The sequence below is a fragment of the Thunnus thynnus genome, chromosome 14 (genome assembly GCF_963924715.1).
Source record: "Thunnus thynnus chromosome 14, fThuThy2.1, whole genome shotgun sequence".
Classification (NCBI taxonomy): Eukaryota; Metazoa; Chordata; class Actinopteri; order Scombriformes; family Scombridae; genus Thunnus; species Thunnus thynnus.
The window spans coordinates 30,963,053-30,986,837 of record NC_089530.1 but is presented as its reverse complement, the minus strand read 5'-3'; the positions used below and the strand labels follow the sequence as shown (position 1 = coordinate 30,986,837).

The following is a 23,785-nucleotide window of genomic DNA, read 5'->3' as shown; positions in this document are numbered from 1 at the left end:
ATGTGTGGACTATGTATTGGACTGCTTTTTTCTTCTTAGTGTGTGTGTTTCTTTTATTGTGTTAAGTTTTGGACAAACACTGCAAACCAATTTCCCTCTTAATCTTAATTTTCCTCTATTTTTTGACATTTGATAGACAAAATGATGAACAGAGACATCTCTAACTAGATTTACTCTCCTCTCCTCACATGTTTTAAAATGTCTGTTTTCATGTATTTATTTCTCCTTGTTGTGTGTGTTCAGTCTGTATGGATTGCTGTTTTCTTGTATCGTCACTTGGTGGCGCTGTTTCCTTGTTTGTATATTTCACCTGATTTCAGCAATAAAGTGAAGGAATAAAGAAAACACAGACAATCTAAAGTTTCCTGGAAAGAACCAAGTACTTTATCACTAATTTATAGGTTAAATAAAGACAGTGTTCAGTTGGTTCACTTCCAATGAATGAATTCCAGTTGCTAAGCTAGCATAAGCTAAAGTCTTTTAGTCAGTTCACAGCAGGTCAGACAAACATGCAAACTTGTTTCATCTACAGAAAAACATACAATTCAACATATATGAGAATAAAGTTTTCAATAATAAATGACTGATGAATAAATATGAACTCAGGTGGAAATGGAAATCTATAAATAGACCAAATTACACAGACAATTCTTTCCTGGAAACTTTGAAGAAATTAATCCGAAATTTTAAGAATAATGGAGCTTTAAAATAAAATGTAACCATAAACTCAGATGGCGTCCTGGTGGTCCAGTGGTTCGACAAAAACATATAACAGATCCACAGAAACAAAACAAAGAACACAGATTCAATCAAATACGGTTCATTTATACACAAAGACAGAAAAAATAACTACAATAAAAATAGATGTTATACATGAAGCTGAAGCTTGACACAGGATAAAAACACTGCAAGTTCATTTATTTCCACAGATGTTTATTAGAATTTGGTCTTTGTTTCCCACCATCATCATCCCACCACCCTCCCTTCACAAGTCTATAAAACTTCTCAAAACCAACGTTACACAATGTTTTACACAAAACTAATACACACATACAGGAAGAAAATAAACCAGTAAAACACACATTAGATTCACATTTAAGATGTACAGCATATAAAACAAAAATAATCAGTAGATCAGTGGATAAAATGAGTTTGAAGAAGTGATTTAAAGGAAGATAATGACTTATCAGACTGAGCTCCTCAAACAGGTTGATCCAGAGCCCTGACAGCAAAGACCAGGACCCATATTTATCTGTGCTGATAATCAGCACTAATTCATTTCCCACCACTCAGTGTCAACTTATAGAAAAACAAGCTACATTCATGCAAATCCTGGCTTTATTGATTTAATGATTCATTAGTTTTAAGCTGCTGATGGCAGAGATATATTTCAAAGAGCTGTAAGGACACATAAGTCAACAGGAGGTTTAGCTGGAGATGAGTTGGACAGTGGAGAAGATACATTTCATGTTTTTAATGAAGTTGTGTCCACAGTCTGTTTGCATCATTATCACTGTGTGCAGTGTTGTACAATACATGCAAGATGCTGCACTAATGTAGGAAACAAGATGTAAAGGATGTGATTGGATAGGGCTGGATCACACAGCTGGATCACATGATCTCACCTACAAGTTTAAATTATATAGTTATTGTTAAAGCCACCTGATTGGCTGACCAGTGTTTACTTACAGCCTGATGCAAATGACTTGTTAAATATCGTTATGAGATATAAACTATTCATCGTGACATCATATGTTTGCATATAAAAGCTGGATATCTTTAATATTTACACACAGAGCAACTCTGAAATGTCATCTGGAGCCATGAAGAGCCTTTAAAAGTAATCAATCAAATCTTTACAATCAATCCTAAAACAAACAGGTAACCAGTGAAGTGATGATAGAAATGGAGTAATATGATCTCTTTTTCTGCTTTTAGTTCAAAGTCTGACAGCAGCAGTGTTCTGTGCTGGTTTTATAGATATTATTTGAATATGTTTTAATGGTGAAAACAGGACTGGACGTGCTGCTGATATGATCATCAAAACTTAGACTGGAATCAAAAAAACATACAAAGTTTTTCACCACAGAACCAAGATATGATTTGACCTGCATGCAGGTTTTCTGGACCAATGATAAATTCTTTCACAATTGAACTGAATGAAATTTGTGGACATCCAATCTGTCACATCTGTCACATCTGGGCCCGTATTTATCAAGCGTCTCAGAGCATGAAATCACTCCTAACTGGCCAAAAATGATCAGAGTGACGCATCTCTGCTTCTACTTTTAGGAGAAAAAGCCTTTTATCAACTTTCCAAACTTGGTAAATGATTCGTATCTCTGCCAATATTTCGGAGCTGCAGGAGATGGAGTTCAGGCAGAGATATTCCCTGAGAGGAGAGATGTTTTGGGAACGCTTGATGACACTGAGCTTATTAAAAGATTGTTTGGACTAAAACAGAATCATTAGTGAGACTGACTTTGTGTGTGATGCAGAGGAGAACACATGATGTTTCTACAGAACATCATTTAAATAAATACAGAACGTCCTCACAATGTTACACTTTATGGTAACGGAGAAAATGCAGCTGTGCAACAGTGACGATTCTGTCAGAAGTGACAATGATGGAAGTCATGAATCAAACTTTGATCAGGCTTAATGCACGTCGTAAAGATAATGAGCATGACAAGAGTCCTCAGTTACAGCCCACTAAAACTTTGATTTACACACAATCATGTCAGCTGCATAATGAAGGATATCTCAACTTCATTACAACAGCTCAAATATTTTATAGGCTTATTTTTTATTGAGGGTCCTTCAAATAACAGCAGAGCTACAGCCTGATATTTGAGAGAGGAGGATGCACCTGAACAATATATGTTTCTATTGTTACGCTGTATTTACCTTCATGTAGAGAACACAAGTTAACTTGGGGTGCAGTTGAAAGAGGAATTGGACAGTGGAAGAGAAGATGTTCTTCATGGAGAGGGTTTGCAACATGTGTCTGTGCAATATGTGCAAGATGCAGCACTATTACAGGCTGTGAAACCATGTGGCTGAACCGTGATCATTTCACACAGCTGAGTCTAATCACCTGTTATCTTCATTAACATATAGGCTACATTTATTTCTCAGGCTTTCTTTACACTTTGTAAATATCATCTTATAATGAATTTTGACATCATAGTTTTGTTCCATAACCTTGGTAAGTTACCTTCCTGGTTACCTGCCTATACACATAATTTACCAAATTACCACTGTTTCATATTTCCAGCTGAGACTGTGAGAAAACTACAACACGTCATCATTATTTCTACTTTGCTGCTCTGACTGTGGTAAAACAGCGACGTCTCACTCTCTCCCAGGAGTAATCCTTCTCCTGCTGACAGTCACAGTAAATTCTCTTCTGCTTCATTAATTAGTTTTAGTCCTCGTTAACTCTCAGTGTGATTCTGAGACGCTTGATAAATATGGGCCCAGGGTCAGAGTCTGACTTATAACACCTGTTTTTAATCTTTTCCGCATCAAACAGCTCATGTATAACACATCTGTAAAGTGCTGATTCAACAAAATCCAGAGATAACTGTTCAGTTTGTAGTCAGTTAAGAGACTTAAGTAAAGATGACAAAATCCAGATCCAGACTCCGGTCCAGATGGATCATCAGGATCCAGCTGATCCTCTCTCAACACACACTCCTGGATGTTCACTCACACCGAGTCTAACATAGACCACAAGCTCCCCCATCTGATGAGAGAAGAAGAAACAACAGAGGTCATAAATCAGTGTTTAGTGAGACTCACTTCATCAGCTGTCAGTCAGTGATGCAGCACATCCAGTATAAAGAGCTGCAGGGACTTCAGTCCTGTTCAGACCAGAAGTGGTACAGCTGTGCAACGTAGCCTGCTTCCTTTCAGCTCTCATGTAAACATATTGGAGTGAACACACTGAGCTCCAAGCTCACACACCTGCACAGACTTTTGCTATCAAGTCTGTTTACTCTGCAGATTTCACTCAAGTACACAGAGGAAATAAAGTGCTGAGAGTCATGAACACATCATTACTGCAGAAACAGAGACATTCACTCATCAGTTTACTGATGGATTTACTGTTGATACATGTGAACTGTTAGAAAAGTTGAAAGCTACAGAGTCTCTGTGGGATTTGAAGATCTTTCCTGCTGTTAATTCATCACATGACAATCAGTCAGAGCTCTCAGCTAAACACCTGCTGTGATTCCTGGACTTCAGCAGAGGTTCTGGTCTGTATAAAGACCACATGGTTACTAAACGTAATGATGCTTGTGTGAAATCAGAGCCAGTGATTTGCAGGCTGCAGTCAGACTGATCTTAGAGCTCTGACAAAGATGAACTGATCAATTCTTTAGTGTTGAAATGAGAGAACAAACACTTTCCGATCAGATTTGATGGTAGGACAGTTTGATGATGAGGACCACTGTCTCTATACATCTTGTAAGGCTGTCAGCTGTAATCCAGCTTTATTTCCTGCAGACATGAACACAACAATAACAGTCGTCTTCACATCAACTCAAACTCATGATCACAACAAGCTTCTGGCTGATCTGATTGGCTGACTGTTCTCTCTCTCTCTGTCTTTCTGTCCAATCCTGAAGCCTGTCACCCTCCTCCTCTCACAGCTTCACTGAGGACAGCAGCCACTGAGAAGGTTGAAGGTTCACCAGGAAATACTGGATCTTTGCTTTGATACTAACTGTGTTTAATACAATACTGCTGGAACCAGCACAGACTGACTCCAACTCTCTACTCACATCAGATTCTCCAGTCTACAGTATGGATTCTCCTGAAGATCAGACAGCTGCTTCACATCTGAACTTGTCAGGTCGTTTTCCCATAGATCCAGCTCTCTTAGACGAGAGGGGTTGGACTTCAGAGCCGAGGCCAGAGAAGCACAACTGATCGCTGACAACTTGCAGCTCCTCAATCTGAATAAAGAATAAATGACGTCATTTCAGAAGAAAAAGTTCCTGCTTGAAATCATTCAATGTTTCATAATCTGTTCAGAGCTGAAGAAGGTTTAGAATGTAGAAGTTTAGAAAATGGAAACTCCAAACAGCTGAACCCAACAGGATGCAGGTTAAAAACTGTCAAATACAAACAAAAGAAGAAGAGTTCTCAACATTCAGACACCTATTCATGTCAACGCTGATTCAAGATACTATATTCATACTTTAAACACCTGCATTGACCTCTCTTTGTCCTTTTGTGTATATGTGTGTGTGTGTGTTATGAATGATCAATATCAGTTATAGAATATAATAAAGAAATATTTCTCCTTCAGCAAGTAAACTTGATCAGTTTAAAACTGATATAAGTAGAGAGGAACTTCTGTATACAGATGACTCTTTACCAAAAATTATAAGAGAGGGTCGTCACAACATTAATTGATTTTAACAACTAATAGTGGACATTTTCTACAGTTTCTTCAAGAATCAGACACCTTTTAGTGTAGTGTAGTTTATTTGCAGTGCTGGAGGCGAGGCTTACTGAATTGGAAGCATGGCTCCACACCATGGAAAAACAATCAGTAACTAATGTAGTTAGCCAGTCCTCAGTATCCAGTGCGGGCCAATGTAGCATTGCTCCTACTCCCCCGGTAGTTCCCAAGCAGCCAGGAAGCCAGGGTGGCTGGGTGACTGTCCGAAGGAAGCATAGCCCTAAGCGGAAGCCCATAGTTCACCACCAACCCGTTCGCGTTTCAAACAAGTTCTCCCCCCTCAGTGACACACCCGCTGAGAAACAAACTCTGATTATTGGCAGCTCCATAGTGAGAAACGTGAGGTTAGCAGCACCAGCAGCCATAGTCAAATGTATTCCTGGGGCCAGAGCGGGCGACATATAATCACATTTAAAACTGCTGGCTAAGAATTAACGTAAATATGGTACGATTGTTATTCATGTCGGCGGTAATGACTCCCAATTACGCCAATCGGAGGTCACCAAAATTAATGTTGAGTCAGTGTGTACATTTGCAAAGACAATGTTGGACTCCGTAGTTTTCTCTGTGCCGCTGCCTAATCTGACCAGTGATGTCATGTATAGCCGCATGTCACAATTCAACCGCTGGCTGTCGAGGTGGTGTTCAGCAAACAATGTGGGCTTCATAGATAATTGGCAGACTTTCTGGGGAAAACCTGGTCTGATTAGGAGAGACAGCATACATCCAACTTGGATGGAGCTGCTCTCATATCTCATAGAAATATGGCTGAGTATATTAGTAGACCAAAACCATTACAATCCAGAGTTGAGACTAGGAGGCAGAGCTGCAGTCTTACACGCTTCTCTGCGCTTCCATTAGAGCAGTTACCCACCCAAAACCACATAGAGACTGTGTCTGTCCCCTTACCATTAAAATCAATTAAATCTAAAATAAACAAAAGATTAGTCATTCATAAAAATCTAAAACAAATTAACACCACGTCTGCAACTGTTCAACAAAATAAGAGAATTAAATACGGACTCTTAAACATTAGATCACTATCATCTAAAGCTGTATTAGTAAACGATCTACTTTGGTATGAAAAAGTTTAGGCACCCCTCTGAGGCTGCATAATAATTTACTCTGTCTTCACAGAAAATGATCACATTGGCATGCCATTCATTTTCTAATAAAAGCTGAGTACTGGAGTGTTTTCCAGACAAAGATTTTTAGTGTAGTAATATTAAGTTGTATGAAATTAAATCAGACGTGAAAAATAGGCTGTGCAAAAATTTGGGCACCCTTTTCATTGTGTGGATTTGAACACCTGTAACTACTTAGAACTGATTAATTGGAACACAAAATTGCTTTGGTGAGATCATTAAGCCTTGAACTTCATAGCCAGGTGCATCAAATCATGAGAAAAGGTATTTAAGGTGACCAATTGCAACCAATTGTTCTTCTCTTTGACTCTCATCTGAAGAGTGGCAACATGGGGGCCTCAAAACAACTCTCAAATGACCAGAAAACAAAGATTGTTCAACATTATGGTTTAGGGGAAGGCTACAAAAAGCTATCTCAGAGATTTCAGCTGTCAGTTTCCACTGTGAGGAACGTAGTGAGGAAATGGAAGACCACAGGCATGGTTCTTGTTAAGGCCAGAAGTGGCAGGCCAAGAAAAATATCGGAGAGGCAAAGGCGAAGGATGGTGAGAATGGTCAAAGACAACCCACAGACCACCTCCAAAGACCTACAACATCATCTTGCTGCAGATGGTGTCACTGTGCATCGTTCAACAATTCAGCGCACTTTGCACAGGGAGAAGCTGTATGGGAGAGTGATGCGGAAGAAGCCTTTTCTGCACACACGCCACAAACAGAGTCGCTTGAGGTATGCAAAAGCACATTTGGACAAACCAGCTTCATTTTGGAATAAGGTCCTGTGGACTGATGAAACAAAGATTGAGTTATTTGGTCATAACAAGAGGCGTTATGCATGGCGGCGAAAGAACACAGCATTCCAAGAAAAACACTTACTACCCACAGTAAAATTTGGTGGAGGTTCCATCATGCTGTGGGGCTGTGTGGCCAGTGCCGGTACTGGGAATCTTGTTAAAGTTGAGGATTGCATGGATTCCACTCAATATCAGCAGATTCTTGAGAATAATGTTCAAGAGTCAGTCACAAAGTTGAAGTTACGCCGGGGATATTTCAACAAAACCCAAAACACTGCTCAAAATCTACTCAGGCATTCATGCAGAGGAACAAGTACAATGTTCTGGAATGGCCATCCCAGTCCCCAGACCTGAATATCATTGAAAATCTGTGGGATGATTTGAAGTGCGCTGTCAATGCTTGGCAACCATCAAACCTAAGTGAACTGGAGATGTTTTGTAAGGAGGAATGGTCCAAAATACCTTCATCCAGAATCCAGACACTCATTAGAGGCTATGGGAAGCGTCTAGAGGCTGTTATTTTTGCAAAAGGAGGCTCGACTAAATATTGATGCGATTTTTCTGTTGGAGTGCCCAAATTTATGCACATGTCTAATTTTGTTTTGATGCATATTGCACATTTTCTGTTAATCCAATAAACCTCATTTCACTACTGAGATAATGCTGTGTCCATCAGTTATTTGATTGATCAAAATGAAATTGCTGATCCAAACACCCAATGATTTATAAATGAAAATAATGGAAATTGTCAGGGGTGCCTAAACTTTTTCATACCACTGTAATCTCAGATCATCATATTGATTTATTGTGTCTTACTGAAACCTGGCTGTGTCATGAAGAATATGTCAGCCTTAATGAATCCACTCCCCCCAGTCATATTAATACTCACATTCCTCAAGACAATGGCTGAGGAGGTGGAGTTGCAGCCATTTTAAACTCCAACCTTATGGTCAACCCTAGACCTAAATTTAATTATAACTCATTCGAAAGCCTTGGTCTTAATATCTCTCACCCCACCTGGAAAACCTTACAGCCAATTCTATTTGTTATAGTGTACTGTCCTACTGGCCCGTACTCTGAATTCTTATCTGAATTCTCAGTTTTTATCAAACTTAGTCCTTAGTACAGATAAAGTAATTATAGTAGGTCATTTTAATATTCATGTGGATGTCGATAATGATAGTCTCAGCACTGCCTTTATCTCATTGTTAGACTCAATTGGTTTCTCTCAGTGTGTAAATAAACCCACTCACTGTCTTAATCACACCCTTGATCTTGTGCTGACTTACGGCATCGAAATTGATTTCATAGTTTTTCCACAAAATCCCATTTTATCAGACCATTACTTGATAACTTTTGAATTCTCATTACTGGACTACACGCTATTAGACAAAAATGTCTTCACTGATAGTGCTGTGGCTAAATTAAAGGAAGCAATTCCATCAGTGCTGAATTCACTTCCATGTCTCAATACTTCAGAGGACTCCTATGCTAATTTTAGTCCCTCCCAATCTGATAATCTTGTTGACAGTGCTGCAGGCTCACTGCGAATAACACTCGACTCCATTGCCCCTTTAAAAAAGAAGACAATAAAACATAAGAGGTCAGCTCCATGGTATAACTCTGAAACCTGCAAATTAAAGCAAATATCGCGAAAATTTGAAAGGATTTTGCGTTCCACCAAACTTGAAGAATCTCGCTTAACCTGGCAAGAAAATCCTAAAACACTTTGGCCAAGCTGACAAAGAGTCATAACTCTACTGATCCATGTATTCCCATGGCTCTCAGTAGTAATGCCTTCATGAGCTTCTTTAATGATAAAATCTAACAATCAGAGATAAAATTCACCACCCCCTGCCCTCAACAGGCACCGATTTATCCACAAACTCAAGAACCCTAGAAGCAGCCATGAAACCTAACATACATTTGGACTGTTTTTCTCTAATTGACCTTCCTGAACTAACTTCAGCCATTTCCTCATCCAAACCTTCAACCTGTCTCTTAGACCCCATCCCAACTAAGCTGGTTAAGGATGTCTTACCCTTAATTAGCACTTCCCACTAAATATGATCAATCTGTCTTTAGTAACAGGCTATGTACCACAGTCCTTTAAAATAGCTGTAATTAAACCTCTTCTCAAGAAGCCTACTCTTGATTCAGGCATCTTAGCCAACTATAGACTCATATCTAACCTTACCTTTCTCTTGAAGATCCTTGAGAAAGAAGTTGTCAATCAGTTATGTGACTTTCAAGATAACGATAGTTTATTTGAGGATTTTCAGTCAGGATTTAGAGTGCATCATAGCACAGAGACAGCACTGGTGAAAGTCACAAATGACCTCCTGACTGCATCAGACAAAGGATTTGTCTCTATACTTGTCCTGTTAGATCTTAGTGCCGCATTCGACACAATTGATCATCAAATCCTAATGCAGAGACTGGAACATTTAAATGGTATTAAAGGAACTGCATTAAGCTGGTTTAAGTCTTACTTAATAGATCAATTTCAGTTTGCACATGTTAAAGATGAATCCTCCATGAAAGCGAAAGTTAGACATGGAGTTCCACAAGGTTCTGTACTTGGACCAATACTATTCACTTTACATATGCTTCCTTTAGATAATATTATTTGGAAACACACACAAGTTTTCATTGTTATGCAGATGATACCCAAATATATTTATCAATGAAGCCAGATGAAACCAATCAGTTAACTAGACTCCAAGCATGCCTTAACTACATAAAGACCTGGATGACCTGCAATTTTCTACTACTAAATTCAGATAAAACTGAAGTTATTGTGCTTGGCCCTAAATACCTTAGAAACACGTTATCTAATGATTTAGCTAATCTAGAGGGCATTATCCTGGTCTCCAGCACCACTGTAAGGAATCTGGGAGTTATCTTTGATCAGGATATGTCCTTTAACTCCCACATAAAACATATTTCAAGGACTGACTTTTTTGACTTACGTAATATTGCAAAAATCAGGCACATCCTGTCTCAACAAGATGCAAAAAAAATAGTCCATGCATTTTTTGCTTCTAGGCTGGACTATTGCAACTCATTATTATCAGGCTGCCCTAACAAGTCTATAAAGACTCTCCAGCTGATCCAGAATGCAGCTGCACATGTACTGACTAAAACTAGAAAAAGAAATCGCATTTCCCCCATCTTAGTTTCACTGCATGTTGCATCGCCAGCTGTTCCTGCTGTTGTTGCTGTTTGTTGCTGCTAGTCACGTATCTGTTGTTGTTGTTGTTGTTGTTGCTGTTCTGCTTCTCTGTGCCCCCCACCCCCCTCCCCACCCCCCACCCTCTTCTCTCTCTCTCAACCCAACTGGTCAAAGCAGATGGCCGCCCACCTGCTTAAGGTTTCTTCCCCACAAAGGGGAGTTTTTCCTTACTGCTGTTGCCAGGTGCTTGCTCATGGGGGGAATTGTTGGGTCTCTCTCTGTAAATTAATATTATTATGATCTAGACCTACTCCATGTAAAAGTGCCCTGAGATGACTTTTGTTGTGATTTGGTGCTATATAAAAAAATTGAATATAAATTGAATTGAGTTTTATAACTACACATTAAACTTTGTACAGTAAAAATTAAAATATGGAAAAAAGAAAATTAACTTGATGGATGTAAGTTATGTTTGTACATAAATAAGGTTCAGTTGTTAAACATTTAGATCAACAATAGTAACAGACAGTCAGTGAACTGACCTCAGAGTCTCCAGTTTACAGTGTGGACTCTCCAGAAAATCACACAGCAGCTTCAATCCTGAACGTAGCTTGTTTCCACTCAGATTCAGCTCTCTCAGATGGGTTGAGGGGTTGGACTTCAGAGCTGAGGCCAGAGAAGCACAGCTGATCTCTGATAACCTGCAGTCACTCAATCTGAATAAAGAATAAATGACGTCACTAGGAGAAAAAGTTCCTGCTTGAAATCATTCAGTGTTTCATAATCTGTTAAGAGCTGAAGTACGTAGAAGTTTAGAAAATGGAAACTCAGCTGAACCCAACAGGATGCAGGTTAAAAACTGTCAAATACAAACAAAAGAAGAAGAGTTCTCAACATTTAGACACCTATTCATGTCAACGCTGATTCATAAAAATACTATATTCATACTTTAAACACCTGCATTTAACTCTGTGTCCCTTTGAGTGTGTGTGTGTGTGTGTGTGTGTGTGTGTGTGTGTAACAAGCAGAGTGTTTGTTGTGCACCCGTCTATGTCGGTGCATATTACTGTCTTGATAATAAGTCCTTTAAATAACAGTGAAACACTGCACCACTGACTTCAGACCAGGTTTTTATTGGTCAATCACTCTCAACTGCCTCAAGATAGCAACGCGCCTGATGAAGAAAATGACTTTCACTCTTCGACTTCAAAAAGAGAAGGGTGAACAAATGGGACTGTTACTACCAAATAGACATTGAGTAGTCATATCACTCTGTATCTTCCTGACACTTTTTGAATTCTGTGGAATGTACCTATGATTGTTTCTCCTTTTTTCTTTTTCTTTTTTTTTGCATACTGTTGTGCCCCAGACCTCCCCGTTTCTGTTCTCTTGTTGCAAAAACTGAAAAAATAAAAGTGACTAATGGTTAATGGCACTAATGGAACTATCAAATTAAACTGCTGAACCTGCAAAAATAAAAGGAGAAAAAAGGATAGCTACTTGGTCATTGAGTAGAATTCAGTTAAAAACCTTCGGGTAGATGCATCAATCTCTTTCAAGAGAGGAAGCTGCACATATTCTGAAAACATAACTTGACAGAAAGGGTTAATAAAGGGCTCAAAATGTTGTAAAAGAGTCTCATGAACTTCATAACTTGGCAGTGGGACAGCCCTAAACTCTCACGGATTTAGTGGGAATGCGTCTCAAAGTCTGTGAGTGTGAACTAGGGTTTAATCCCAGGAAATGGTATTCCTGGGAATATCCATCCAAACCATTTCCTGTTTCACAAGAAATAAAATAAAAATGGGAAAATATTTTTTAAAAACATTTAGAAAATATTGGAATATATTTAGAAAATATGTAGGCCTACAGTTTACTTTCTTAAAACATATGCAACAGCTGTGCAACACACGAATTCTAAATTTCGCAGCAAACCGCTTGAACCTCTGACACATTTGATCACTCGTTCACAGAGCTGACACTTTGCTTCTTCATTTGTTCAAACTTTTGAAATATTTCCATGCAAAGCTGATGGCAGACATTGTGTTGTATCAGCACAATTTAGATGGTAGACCCTACAACAGATGATGTGTTTGTATGTGCTTTGAATTCATGGCGCTTTGTGTTTATTAATTACAATAAGATTTCAGTGTGTTCAACCGGCACACACACACACACAGCTGTTGCATATGTGATGCAGCGATGCACAGTGCACAATGTTTGAAATGCTGAAGTAAAAATAAAGAAATGTTCTGTTAACTTTGAGTGATCATTTCTTACTCACTTCATTGCTACTGCATGTCTAGCATTGCTTGGCTATTACAGAAGGCTCAGACCAGCAGCCTCTGGATGCTAACAGAATATGGAATCCGTCACAGCTTAATAGAATGACTTTGAAAACGCCAAATTACTTGAAGAATTGTCAAATATCACTTGATGATCAGACAGATCACAGGCAATGAACTTGGCATTTCATATTCCTTGCAGCTAGAGCAAAGTTCATGCTGTATGCAACGTTTAACCTATATTATGTTCATTCTAATGATGATTAACTGTAGCTGAGATTACCTCCTAAAAAGCAGGCAACATTACGCCAGGATTTCACCAGGTGCATGTGTGCTGCGTTCCGGCTCCGACCTTATTCCACTGGGAGCGTGTCAGAAGCGGAGCGTCTTGACTGCGGGGAAGCCATCCGCCTTTTAAAATCAGTTGCACTCCTACTAAAGTAATCACAGTAGCCTAGTCAAAGCTGATAAAGTGCCCTAAGGCTACCGTAATTACTGCAGTAGCAGGGCAACTGAATTGCCCAATTTTGTTAACATGCTCAGCTTTCGTTAATTTGGTCAATTTCCTTGATTGTTGTGCTTCTACTATGGTTAAGTAGGCTACATAGTTAAATGGTTTCTTTATTTGTCTGTTTTAATTGTGTTTATTGATGATATACGATCAGGAGTCTGCACAGGATGTTTCATTTTGAAAATTAACCAAATGCTCAATTCTGTTTTTGCATCTGATTTCCTGCCCATCTCGATCTGCTCTGTGCCACTTGACACGGCCTCCGTCAAAAATAGACGAGGCGGACAGCCACTTCAGGGACCTTTCTGAAATGTGGCGCACACACGCTCGGCGGAATTTAGAGGAATCATTTGGCCAAACTATGGGAAGAAGGGGTGGAAAACTGCTGTCATGCCGATTTAATGTCTACATTGCTTTGTACGGTAAAGCATGCAGGCGCCAACAGGGACTTTATGGTGCATTCAAATGCACCTCGTGAATACGAAATCTGTAATCAAATGGCTACGAAGATCGTCTAAAACAGGAAAATTTCTATTTTTTTCCTACATTCCTTTGTTGAAATAAATATATCTGTCATTACTTTATTGTTCTTTCACTACAGCATTTTTTAATAATCACATAGCAAAGCAAAACCAATCACCCATTCGGTGCTATAGATTCCAATCTTCATATTCCATAAAATAATCAAATCAAACTGTTAGCAGCAGTGTTACCAGCAAACCCCTGCATATTCTTGTACAACGAGTCTCGAGGTATCTCTGTGATGATTTTCCATGTTGTTTTACTACAGCATTTTTAATGATTAGATGCTAAAATCATTACAATATCACATTCATTTCTACAGAGGCAGGTTTTAAAAGTTCTATAAAAAATTGTTATCAGCAAACTCAATACAATGTTGTTGATAATCATTTTTATTGTTAAAATAAAAAAGAATAATTCCTTTGTCTTTTCTAGTTTGTTTTTAAGAAAAAAAAATAATCGTAAATTTGGTGTTGTTTGAAAAAATTGTAGATTTTATTTTTTGGCCATATCGCCCAGCCCTAATTGACTATATATAAAAGAACTACCAAAGCTTCAGCCAGTGAACTGACCTCAGAGTCTCCAGTTTACAGTTGGGACTCTCCAGTCCAGCAGACAGACGCTTCATCGCTGAGTCAGGCAGTTCAACGTAGGTCACATCCAGCTCTCTCAGATGGGAGGGGTTGGACTTCAGAGCTGAGGCCACAACTTCACAGTGAGTCTCTGAGAGCCAACAGTTAGAAAGTCTGTAATGACACATATATGACAACATATGTTATCATGAAAGAGGACACTTTATATTTACTTCATGCATTTGATGATGAAACAGTTTGACTTTCACGTTTTTGATTAACATTTGCTCTTCACATCAGTGGTTCAGCTCATCTCTTTTTAATTAAAAAAAATTCTGGGGCATTTTATTCCTTTAATGTAAAGCAACAGTTGAGTGATAACAGGAAAAAGGATGAGAGAGAGAGACAGGAAATGACATGAAACAAAGGTCAGCTGCTGGAATCAAACCACTGACATTGTGGTTATATGACATGCATCTTAACGAGTAGGCTACCTGAGCACTCCTAGTTCAGCTAATCGTATCTCACTGTGATTGAATGAAACTATAATTCTCATTACTCTCTCTCATACCTGCAGACTTTTAATCTTTGTTTTGCTTTAATCTTGCAGATGAAGGGAGAGAAAATGGAGTTACATTGAGGCTTCCATAATATTCACAGTCTGTCTGTGTAATCTGATCCCATGTCTGTCTCCACAAAGTTAGCATGAGGCATCTTGATTAGAAAACCATTTTTCCTGTCCACTATTTTTAATTTGACTCCAGGATATTTTTACTCAGTTCAGCTCTGTGAACAGTTACAGTTGAAAAAGATCATCTCTCTTTGCTACCTGCTGCTGTCAGGTTTACATCCATAAGCAGCAAAATTTAGTGACTGTTGACAAACACAAATGAAACAAATGGCTTCACATTATTAGAGTTGTACATAATTAAATATGAATGTAATTAAATATTTAGATATACATGACAGATGACTGCATGATGTTTATTTGTCAACATTCTTTTCTGAGAATCTAAAAACTGATTCAGCACAAACACAATTAACAAACCAATAAGGTTGAATTATTTTTAACATGATGTCATCAGAAAGATGTTATCAGAGTATCAGCATTAAAATATAACATTGACCTTTAATGTGTATAAGATCTCTTTAAACAGTCAGAATTCTACCATTCTGTTTAGTAGTTTTGTAGGAGCCAAAATGTGTATGTACCCTGGGTTGTTTATTATTTATTTAGGCTGCACATGTTCTGTCACCTCCAGGTAATTGGCACATGGGTTTGGTTTCACATTATTTACCTGTTCACCTGTATGGCGGCAGGAACAGAGAGACAGTTAGTAGGCCTCCCATATTTTCTGTTGACCGTCACATCACATCAGGTATAATTTAGTCTTGCTTTAATTATTCCAGTACAACAACTCTTGTCAGTGTTTTTTTGTTTTCATTAATAAACAGAATAAAACACATCTGGACTTCAGTATGGATTTGTATGAATGTGTCACAATTAGCCTACTTGGCCTCTTAGTGGCTTTTTTCATGGATAGTAATCGCTACAAGTTTCTTTCTGTGACCAACAGAATATAAGAAAGACTTAAAAACAAGACTATGCAAGACAACTTCCCTCTTTAAAATAAAAAGTTGAATTCATGAGAAATAAAACGCACCATTGCTCGGTTCAACATACTCAGGGGTTTTGTCTCATATGACCAGTAGTTTACAGAGGCTAATGTTGGTTAATGTTAGCAAACTTTACATACGGTCTGACATATGTCTGACATTACTGAATCAGTTTGCTGATTGCAGAAGAATTGCAAAAAAATTGCTGAAAATTGCAGCTTTTAGCCTGGTTCATCTCCTCTACTGCACAGTCTGAAGAGACGCAATGCATTGTGGGGCAGTTGAGTACGTCCAGTAAGCTCACGCCGCATACCCAGAAATTCTTGCTAATGTAGTTTACATCCAGGTATATCTCACGTACACAAAATCCACAAACTATGCAGTTGGAACACACCAAATACTCAATTTGAAATTATACTTAGTATGAATAGTACGTTAGTCTGCGATTTCAAACACAGCACATCACTTTGTCAGCCATACTGTTTTGTAGTTTTCCTTTGTCTAGCGCCATTTTGAATCCAAACAACAATTTTGCTTTTGTCTGTTTCCTACACACACACACACACACACACACCTGTATAAAGTACCTTTTAGTTAGATTACATATAGTGTGTTTTTACTCCCTTTTGTTATCTTTGGAAATAAATGCTTTTTAAAATACAGTGTCTATTTAATTTTAAACGAAAAAGTGAATTTAAAGTGAATACTGCCAACCTCTGCGCTACAAAGAACTCCCAAATCCTTCAACCTTTACTAGCTGTTGATATGGTCATTTTGGTTGTTTTATATTTCCCGGTCGGACAGTCTGCAGAGGCTAGCCCAACCAGCTTTGAGAGCTAACTAATGATAAGGGACCTGCAGAAACCGGGTGAAGACAAGCTACGATACTGGAGCTAACTAGCCAGTGGAGGCTATTTATATGCTCTCACCACCAACTGGGAGGAAATCACGGCTATCATCCAAATCTTACTGAAAATACTGAACCCTTCAAAACAAAAACTTATTTTTATTTTTTGATCTTAACTTTCATCAATAATATATCAAGATCACCTCAAATATATCTCAAAAATCAGAGTCTTTCTCTCAAATTCAGACACTGAAACTGTTAAGCGACTGCAGCTTATACAGAACGCTGCTGCACATATTTTACCAGGTCTAAGAAAAGTGAACAAATCACACCTGATCTTAAATCCTTGCACTGCCTTGCAGTAAATGCTGGGATTGATTTTAAAGTCCTCCCACTTGTCTATAAGACGCTGAATGGCCCTGCTCCCAGTTATATTAAGGAACTGCTTGTGCCTTATGAACCAACAAGAAGCCTCAGATTATCAGCCAGTGGTCTCCTTGTTGTCCCCCGTGTGCTCTCAAGCAGGAGAAGCTGCATTCAGCTATTATGCTCCATACAGATGGAACCCGTCAAGTGATTTTAGAGATGCACCAACGCTTAGTTCCTTTATTCTTTTATTATTATGTACTTTAATTACCGATGCATCCATGTATGCAAGCGTACGTTTGCTTGCTTTTATGTATGATGATATGAATGCTCATATTTTATGTCTTTATAATTGTATTGCTCTTGCCCTTGTGAAGCATGTTGTGTTGTTTTCTGTATGAAATGTGCTCTATAAATAAACTTGACTTGACTTAATATAACTATTAATTATTTCTGATTGCCAAATTTAATCTAAATGTCCGACAAAAATGATGCCATGTGAGGAAACGACCTACAACAACCAACTGAAATATCAACATTATTTGCACTCACAACATTTGAAACAGCTCAAGAACATCTGTGACTAAATATAACTGACATGTTATTTCTGCTATAAACAGGTAGAGAACTATTTTAACTATAATAAGAATTTTATATTATTTATATTTGAAGAATTTAACTAATCTACACTGATTTATAATGTTAAACACATCTAGACTTACCGAAACTTTTTGCAGTTCCTCACAGCTGGGATCAGTCTCCGTCGTCCCTCCGCTGATGTGTTGTACTTGTTCAGGTCCAACTCATCCAGAACCTCCTCTGACATCTGCAGCATGTAGGCCAGAGCTGAGCAGTGGATCACAGAGAGTTTCTTCTTTGAGCCACTCGCTGACTTCAGGAACTCTTGGATGTCCTGATGTACTGAGTGGTCGTTCATCTCCATCAGACAGTGGAACATGTTGATGATTCTGTCAGGAGAGATATCATCACCATCATCCTCATCCTCATCCTCATCACTGTTCATCCTCTTCAGGTTATTGATGACTTTCTGGATGATTTCTGGACTGTTCTCAGTCTGACCCAGCAGGCCTCCTAAGAGACTCTGGTTGGACTCCAGAGAGAGGCCATGAAGGAAGCGAACAAGCAGGTCCAGGTGGCCATTTTTGCTTCTGAGAGATTTATACATGGCTCCCAACAGGAAGACCTCCAGAGATGAGTAATCATCATCATTATCCAGGGAGCTACTGATCTCTTCTCCCAGGAAGTCCTCCAGTACCTTTGTCTTCCTGCTGGTGTAACAGTGGTACATGTAGACTGCAGCCAGAAACTCCTGAACGCTCAGATGAACAAAGCTGTAGACTGTTTTCTGGAAGATCACACTCTCTCTTTTGAAGATCTCTGTACAAAATCCTGAGAGCACGGAGGTCTCTGTGACATCAAGACCACACTGCTCCAGGTCTTTTTGGTAGAACATGATGTTTCCTTTCTCCAGTTGTTCATACGCAAGCCTCCCCAGCTTCAGAAGAACTTCCCCGTCAGCCTCCGTCAGCTCCTGTGAACTCGTCCCATGTCCCTCATCATACTTGTGCTTCTTCATCTTTGTCTGAAGCAGCAAGAAGAGTGAGTACAGGTCAGTCAGGGTCTTGGGCAGCTCTCCTGTCTGGTCTGGAGTCCACATATGCTCCAGAACTGTAGCAATGATCCAGCAGAAGACTGGGATGTGACACATGACGTGGAGGCTCCTGGATGTCTTGATGTGTGAGATGATTCTGCTGGACAGCTCTTCATCACTGAATCTCCTCTTGAAGTACTCCTCCTTCTGGGCGTCAGTGAAGCCTCGTACTTCTGTTACCCTGTTTACACATGTAGGAGGGATCTGATTGGCTGCTGCAGGTCGAGAAGTTATCCAGACGAGAGCCGAGGGAAGCAGATTCCCATTGATGAGGTTTGTCAACAGCACGTTGACTGATGACTTCTCTGTGACATCAGACACGACCTCCTTCATGTTGTTGAAATCCAGTGAAAGTCTGCTTTCATCCAGGCCGTCAAAGATGAACAAAACTTTACAGACAGATAGCTTCTCTGCTGTGACCTTCTGTAATGTTGGATGGAAAACATGGATCAGCATGAGGAGACTGAACTGCTCATCTTTGATCAAGTTCAGCTCCCTGAACGAAAGCAGAATCACCAGACTGACATCTTGGTTTTCCGAGCCCTCTGCCCAGTCCAGAGTGAACTTCTGCACTGAGAAGGTTTTTCCAACGCCAGCGACACCGTTCGTCAGAACGACTTTGATGTCAGATTTCTGTTGGTCAGGTAAGGATTTAAAGATGTCGTGACACTTAATTGGAGTGTCATGTAGGGTCTCCATCTTGGAAGCTGTTTCAAGCTGCATCACTTCATGTTGGGCATTAACATCTTCACTCTTTCCCTCTGTGATGTAGAGCTCAGTGTAGATACTGTTGAGGAGGGTTTCACTCACTGATTCATCGGTTCCTTCAGTCACATGTTGACATCTCAATCTCAGATTGATCTTATATGTATTTAGAACCTTCTGCAGATCCCGATCTGCTAAAAGAGAAGAAAAATATAGATCTGAATATCTATCAGTTTGTTTACATGCACTTGCGTAACCAGGTTACTCAGAGAAACCAGGTTACGTGGGTAATCTGGGAACGTGTTAACATGCACAGTAGTAACCTGGTTACTGCAAATCTGTGAACAAGCAACCAATCAGTGATCAGATTTCTCCTCTACACTGACCTTATTCTCAAAGCATGACTTTCTTATTTTATCTGTATCAGTGATAGAAGACGTTGTTAGTCCTGACTTTTTCGTCTGTTTTGCTCTGTTTGTCTGAGTCAGAACTTTTTCTCACAACATGAATGTGTCTGAATTCAACAAACAGTAAAATATTAAGTGGTGGAAACCGACTTACTTACACTTCTAGAGGTTACTTTCTGTTAGATTCAGTTTTAGTTGGACTTTAAGTACAAGGATAAATCGCTCTGTATAAAACTAACTTTCCCTGTCTACAGTCTTTTGTTAAGTACATGTTATGTTCATACATGGCAGAGAAACTGACAGGGCCGGACTGGGAAAATCATTCAGGCTGGGAGATATAGTGTGAAATATAGTCCCAGTCAGGACACTTTTTAAGCAGAAGTCTGAGGATCCCCACTAGAAATATTTTAGTTACAAATACTTGATTTCCTGCATTCTGGTGAATTTTAGTGCATGTGAATAACGGATTAATGAGCCAACATCTGCTTAGTATAATGTACTGTTATGAACCACAAATAAAACCAAAGGTGCATATCATTAAGGAGGTAGACAACACAAGGACTAACTTTTGACCAATAGTTATTAAATAGTAAATAACTAAATAAACAACTAATACACTAACAAATAGAAAATGTCTTGTACCTGCAGGTTGCTCTGAAGTAGTGGGCTTCTGTACTACTGTGGCACCAGTGCTTCCCTCTCCACCTTCAAAAAGAAAGAAGCAAAAGCACAGCACAGCATATCTTTTAATGTACCAATATAATACAGTTAACAACTGAACAATACCCTCCTCAGTTTACTGATATACACTAACAGTTACCCATCATAGGTTAAAAAGCCCTTTAACCAACACAAACATTAAATAACACAGATCTTTAAGTTTCAACTAATTACAGCAGCCTGAATAGTGACAGAAGACGTTATGAGCTCAAAGTTTGAATTCACTGACTGAGATTTTCACCAAAATGCATTAATTTTCAAATAATATTGACCACATTAACTAGACTAGATATGCAAATTATGCCATCAATGTTTTTGAGGACATTAGAAAGGGAACAACCACTTTTATTATTGATTGTCCAGTTTCTTGGCAGCTTTAACATTGACAGGAGATGATGATGACGCATCAGTAACATTATGTTAGCTAACTAGCAAACGTTAGCTAGCTAGCTCGTTTATTTACTGATTAACACGGCGGCATTTAGCTGCATCTCCTGCAAGCGCCTTTCTTTCTTTCTTTCTTTCTTTCTTTCTTTCTCTCTTTCCCTCTATGCTCCACCCTTCCTCTTTTTCCACCGTCCATCTTGCTGCTCAGTCATTTAGCCTCTAAATTAGAGATGGGCAAAAATGAACGAACAAATCTTTTTGAATGAATCTTTTTAGTGTCCGGTATGTACCGGGTCAGCCTGTCGAACGTACTGAGTGCTCATGAATCCAGGACTTCTCCCACTCATACCGCCCACACCCACTCACTGTTATCGTAGGGTACTGCTCACACTGCCTGCCTGCCCGCTACAGTGGTGCAGACGCTCAGAACATGAATGAGCACAAATGAATGAGCGGGAATCATTGTCTCAAACGAGAACGTCAGTAAGTGACTTGAGTCGAGACAGCCTGGCAGTTACTCACTGAATGAGATCAAATGAACCATTCTTTCGAACTAGGACGTATGAGTGAACAAGAAGCGATTTAATCAGACTCCACTTGAGACAGACGGCAGGTTAAACAGAACGAGACTGAACGAACTGCTGCTCTCTCGAACTAGGAGATCTGCTACCTGCCCTTCAAAAAGACGGACAGATCATTGGTCATTGTCACATCACATTTTCACATTTCTGTTACATTGTGTCAAAATAAAAGTATCAAAACTCAAAAGATTCGATACACTTACATGTATCAACTCGAAGGAACTTATACTGTGAAAAGAATCGGTCCGCCTATCACTACTCTAAATGTACTTACTGCCAAATGAAACCTTTCTCTCTCTCTCTCTCTCTCTCTCTCTCTCTCTCTCTCTCTCTCTCTGTCTCTCTCTCTCTCTCTGTCTCTCTCTCTTTGGGCCTGGAAATTTACTTTCTCCAGCAGATATCTACCTGAGGACATGAGGTTTCTCCAAACCCCAATCCCTAGTACAGTAACCAGTACCGGTTACTCTCTAGGACCACCCATTAGAGTTTCGTCACTGCCCCCCTGACAAGAGTTCATTCATGGTTTCCACAGTTAGACCCACTATCTTTCAATAATCAAGTGACGACCCCCCAAATTAGCTGCAGTGTGAAACCAGCCTCCAGGAAGTACTGTATGTCTCAGAGCCGCCAGTATTTGTTGGTCAGTGGAGGAGATATTACCAGATTTACTGTGGGCATCAGTTTGCATAATTATGTCTGCATTGTCATATGATCCTTTAGTCTGACTTCATGTGTATCTGTCCCATTACTGTTGAACTCATGCAATTTACGCACTATGTGTTAAAAGGTCTATATCTCCCACACAGTTCTTTCTATGTTGACATAAACCTACTCAAATTAAAGCTGAGACTTTAATGTTTTTTCAATTATTTTATTTTAAATTGAATGTGCTGAGGCACAGAGCCTAAACTTATGAAAAATATAAAGAAACAGGTTGTTTCTCCTCACAGATCTGCTGTCTGGATGTGGTGTCATGTTTGTCTCTTCCTGTGACTGACCTTCTGCTCCTGAGCTGATGTTCCTCACCAGATCGTCTCTGCTGATCTTCTTTAAAATATTCTTGATTACTTCCACAGCTCCAGAAAGTTTATAATTCTGCACCATCAGATCCACTGTGTCTGGCCTATCTGCCTTCGACAGCTTGCTCTGTTTGATGGGTGGGATGTCGCCCACCTTTTCATACTCCTTCAGGTGCCACTTGAAGTTCCCAAATTGATCATCTGTTAAATCGTCCAGAATGTCGAGAAGGTCACTGTCCTTCATCTTGGCTCTCTGGTAAAATCAGAGAACATTGATAAGAGAACAGTTGTGTTTCTGTCTGTCTGCCAGTAGAAACTCATTCTGTGTTTCTACTGGATCTGACTGATTTGACAAAAAGGCGAGTTTGGCCGCAGTCGTTTAAGTGTCAGAAAGACTCAAGAGGATCTTCAGTAAAAACGTCTCACCACAAGTTTACTCAGTAGCTGTTCTGGAGCTTTCTATCGGATTGAGTTTTCTCAATTGTCATGGAAATGTACGTGTTAAAATTGACATTTTCTGCCTTAAATGTTGAGAATAAAAGTTCAATCTTAATCATTAGTTGACAAAGCAATCTCATCACAAGGTCCCGTTTGTATTCTGCTGTCACAACTCACCTGTTTGTGGTGGTTCAGTGAACTCTGGTGTGTTTACGTGTGTTGGTTGGTTCGTTAACGCTGATGTGGAAGCTGTCAACCGACAGCACCTGAAAATGAGGGTCTTGTCTCACAGTGCACTCTGTGTTTTTTTGTTCTGTGAAAGCAAAAAGGACAAACCACTGGATTTCAATAGTATGGTACAGATGTGATTTAGTCATGAATTAAAAATTAAACTACTGGTAAAAAAACATGTGATGTGTCTGTTTAGAATTTAGTAGACCTATATTCAACAATATATCAATAGACTTGTGCTAAAACTATAAAAGGGTACATATCAATTATTTTTATATCCTCCTGATGAAATAACTCATGAGCATGTGTAGCTCATAG

General features: G+C 39.2%; 1 protein-coding gene across 2 annotated transcripts; it reads right to left on the bottom strand.

Moving 5' to 3' along the window:
• Positions 1–804: 804 nt before the first annotated feature.
• On the bottom strand, positions 805–23,785 carry LOC137197495 (NLR family CARD domain-containing protein 3-like). Of its 2 annotated transcripts, none has more exons than XM_067610955.1 (8): positions 23,414–23,785; positions 22,778–23,051; positions 20,734–20,796; positions 18,030–19,878; positions 14,478–14,651; positions 11,130–11,303; positions 4,791–4,964; positions 805–3,748 (listed from the first exon to the last, which is right to left on the bottom strand). In XM_067610955.1, exons 2-8 carry the CDS (start codon positions 23,040–23,042, stop codon positions 3,712–3,714), a joined length of 2,736 nt encoding a protein of 911 aa, XP_067467056.1. In that variant the 5' UTR covers positions 23,043–23,051; positions 23,414–23,785; the 3' UTR covers positions 805–3,711. The 2 variants fall into 2 exon arrangements, with proteins under 2 accessions (XP_067467056.1, XP_067467057.1); XM_067610956.1 differs by having other exon boundaries at positions 18,030–19,875.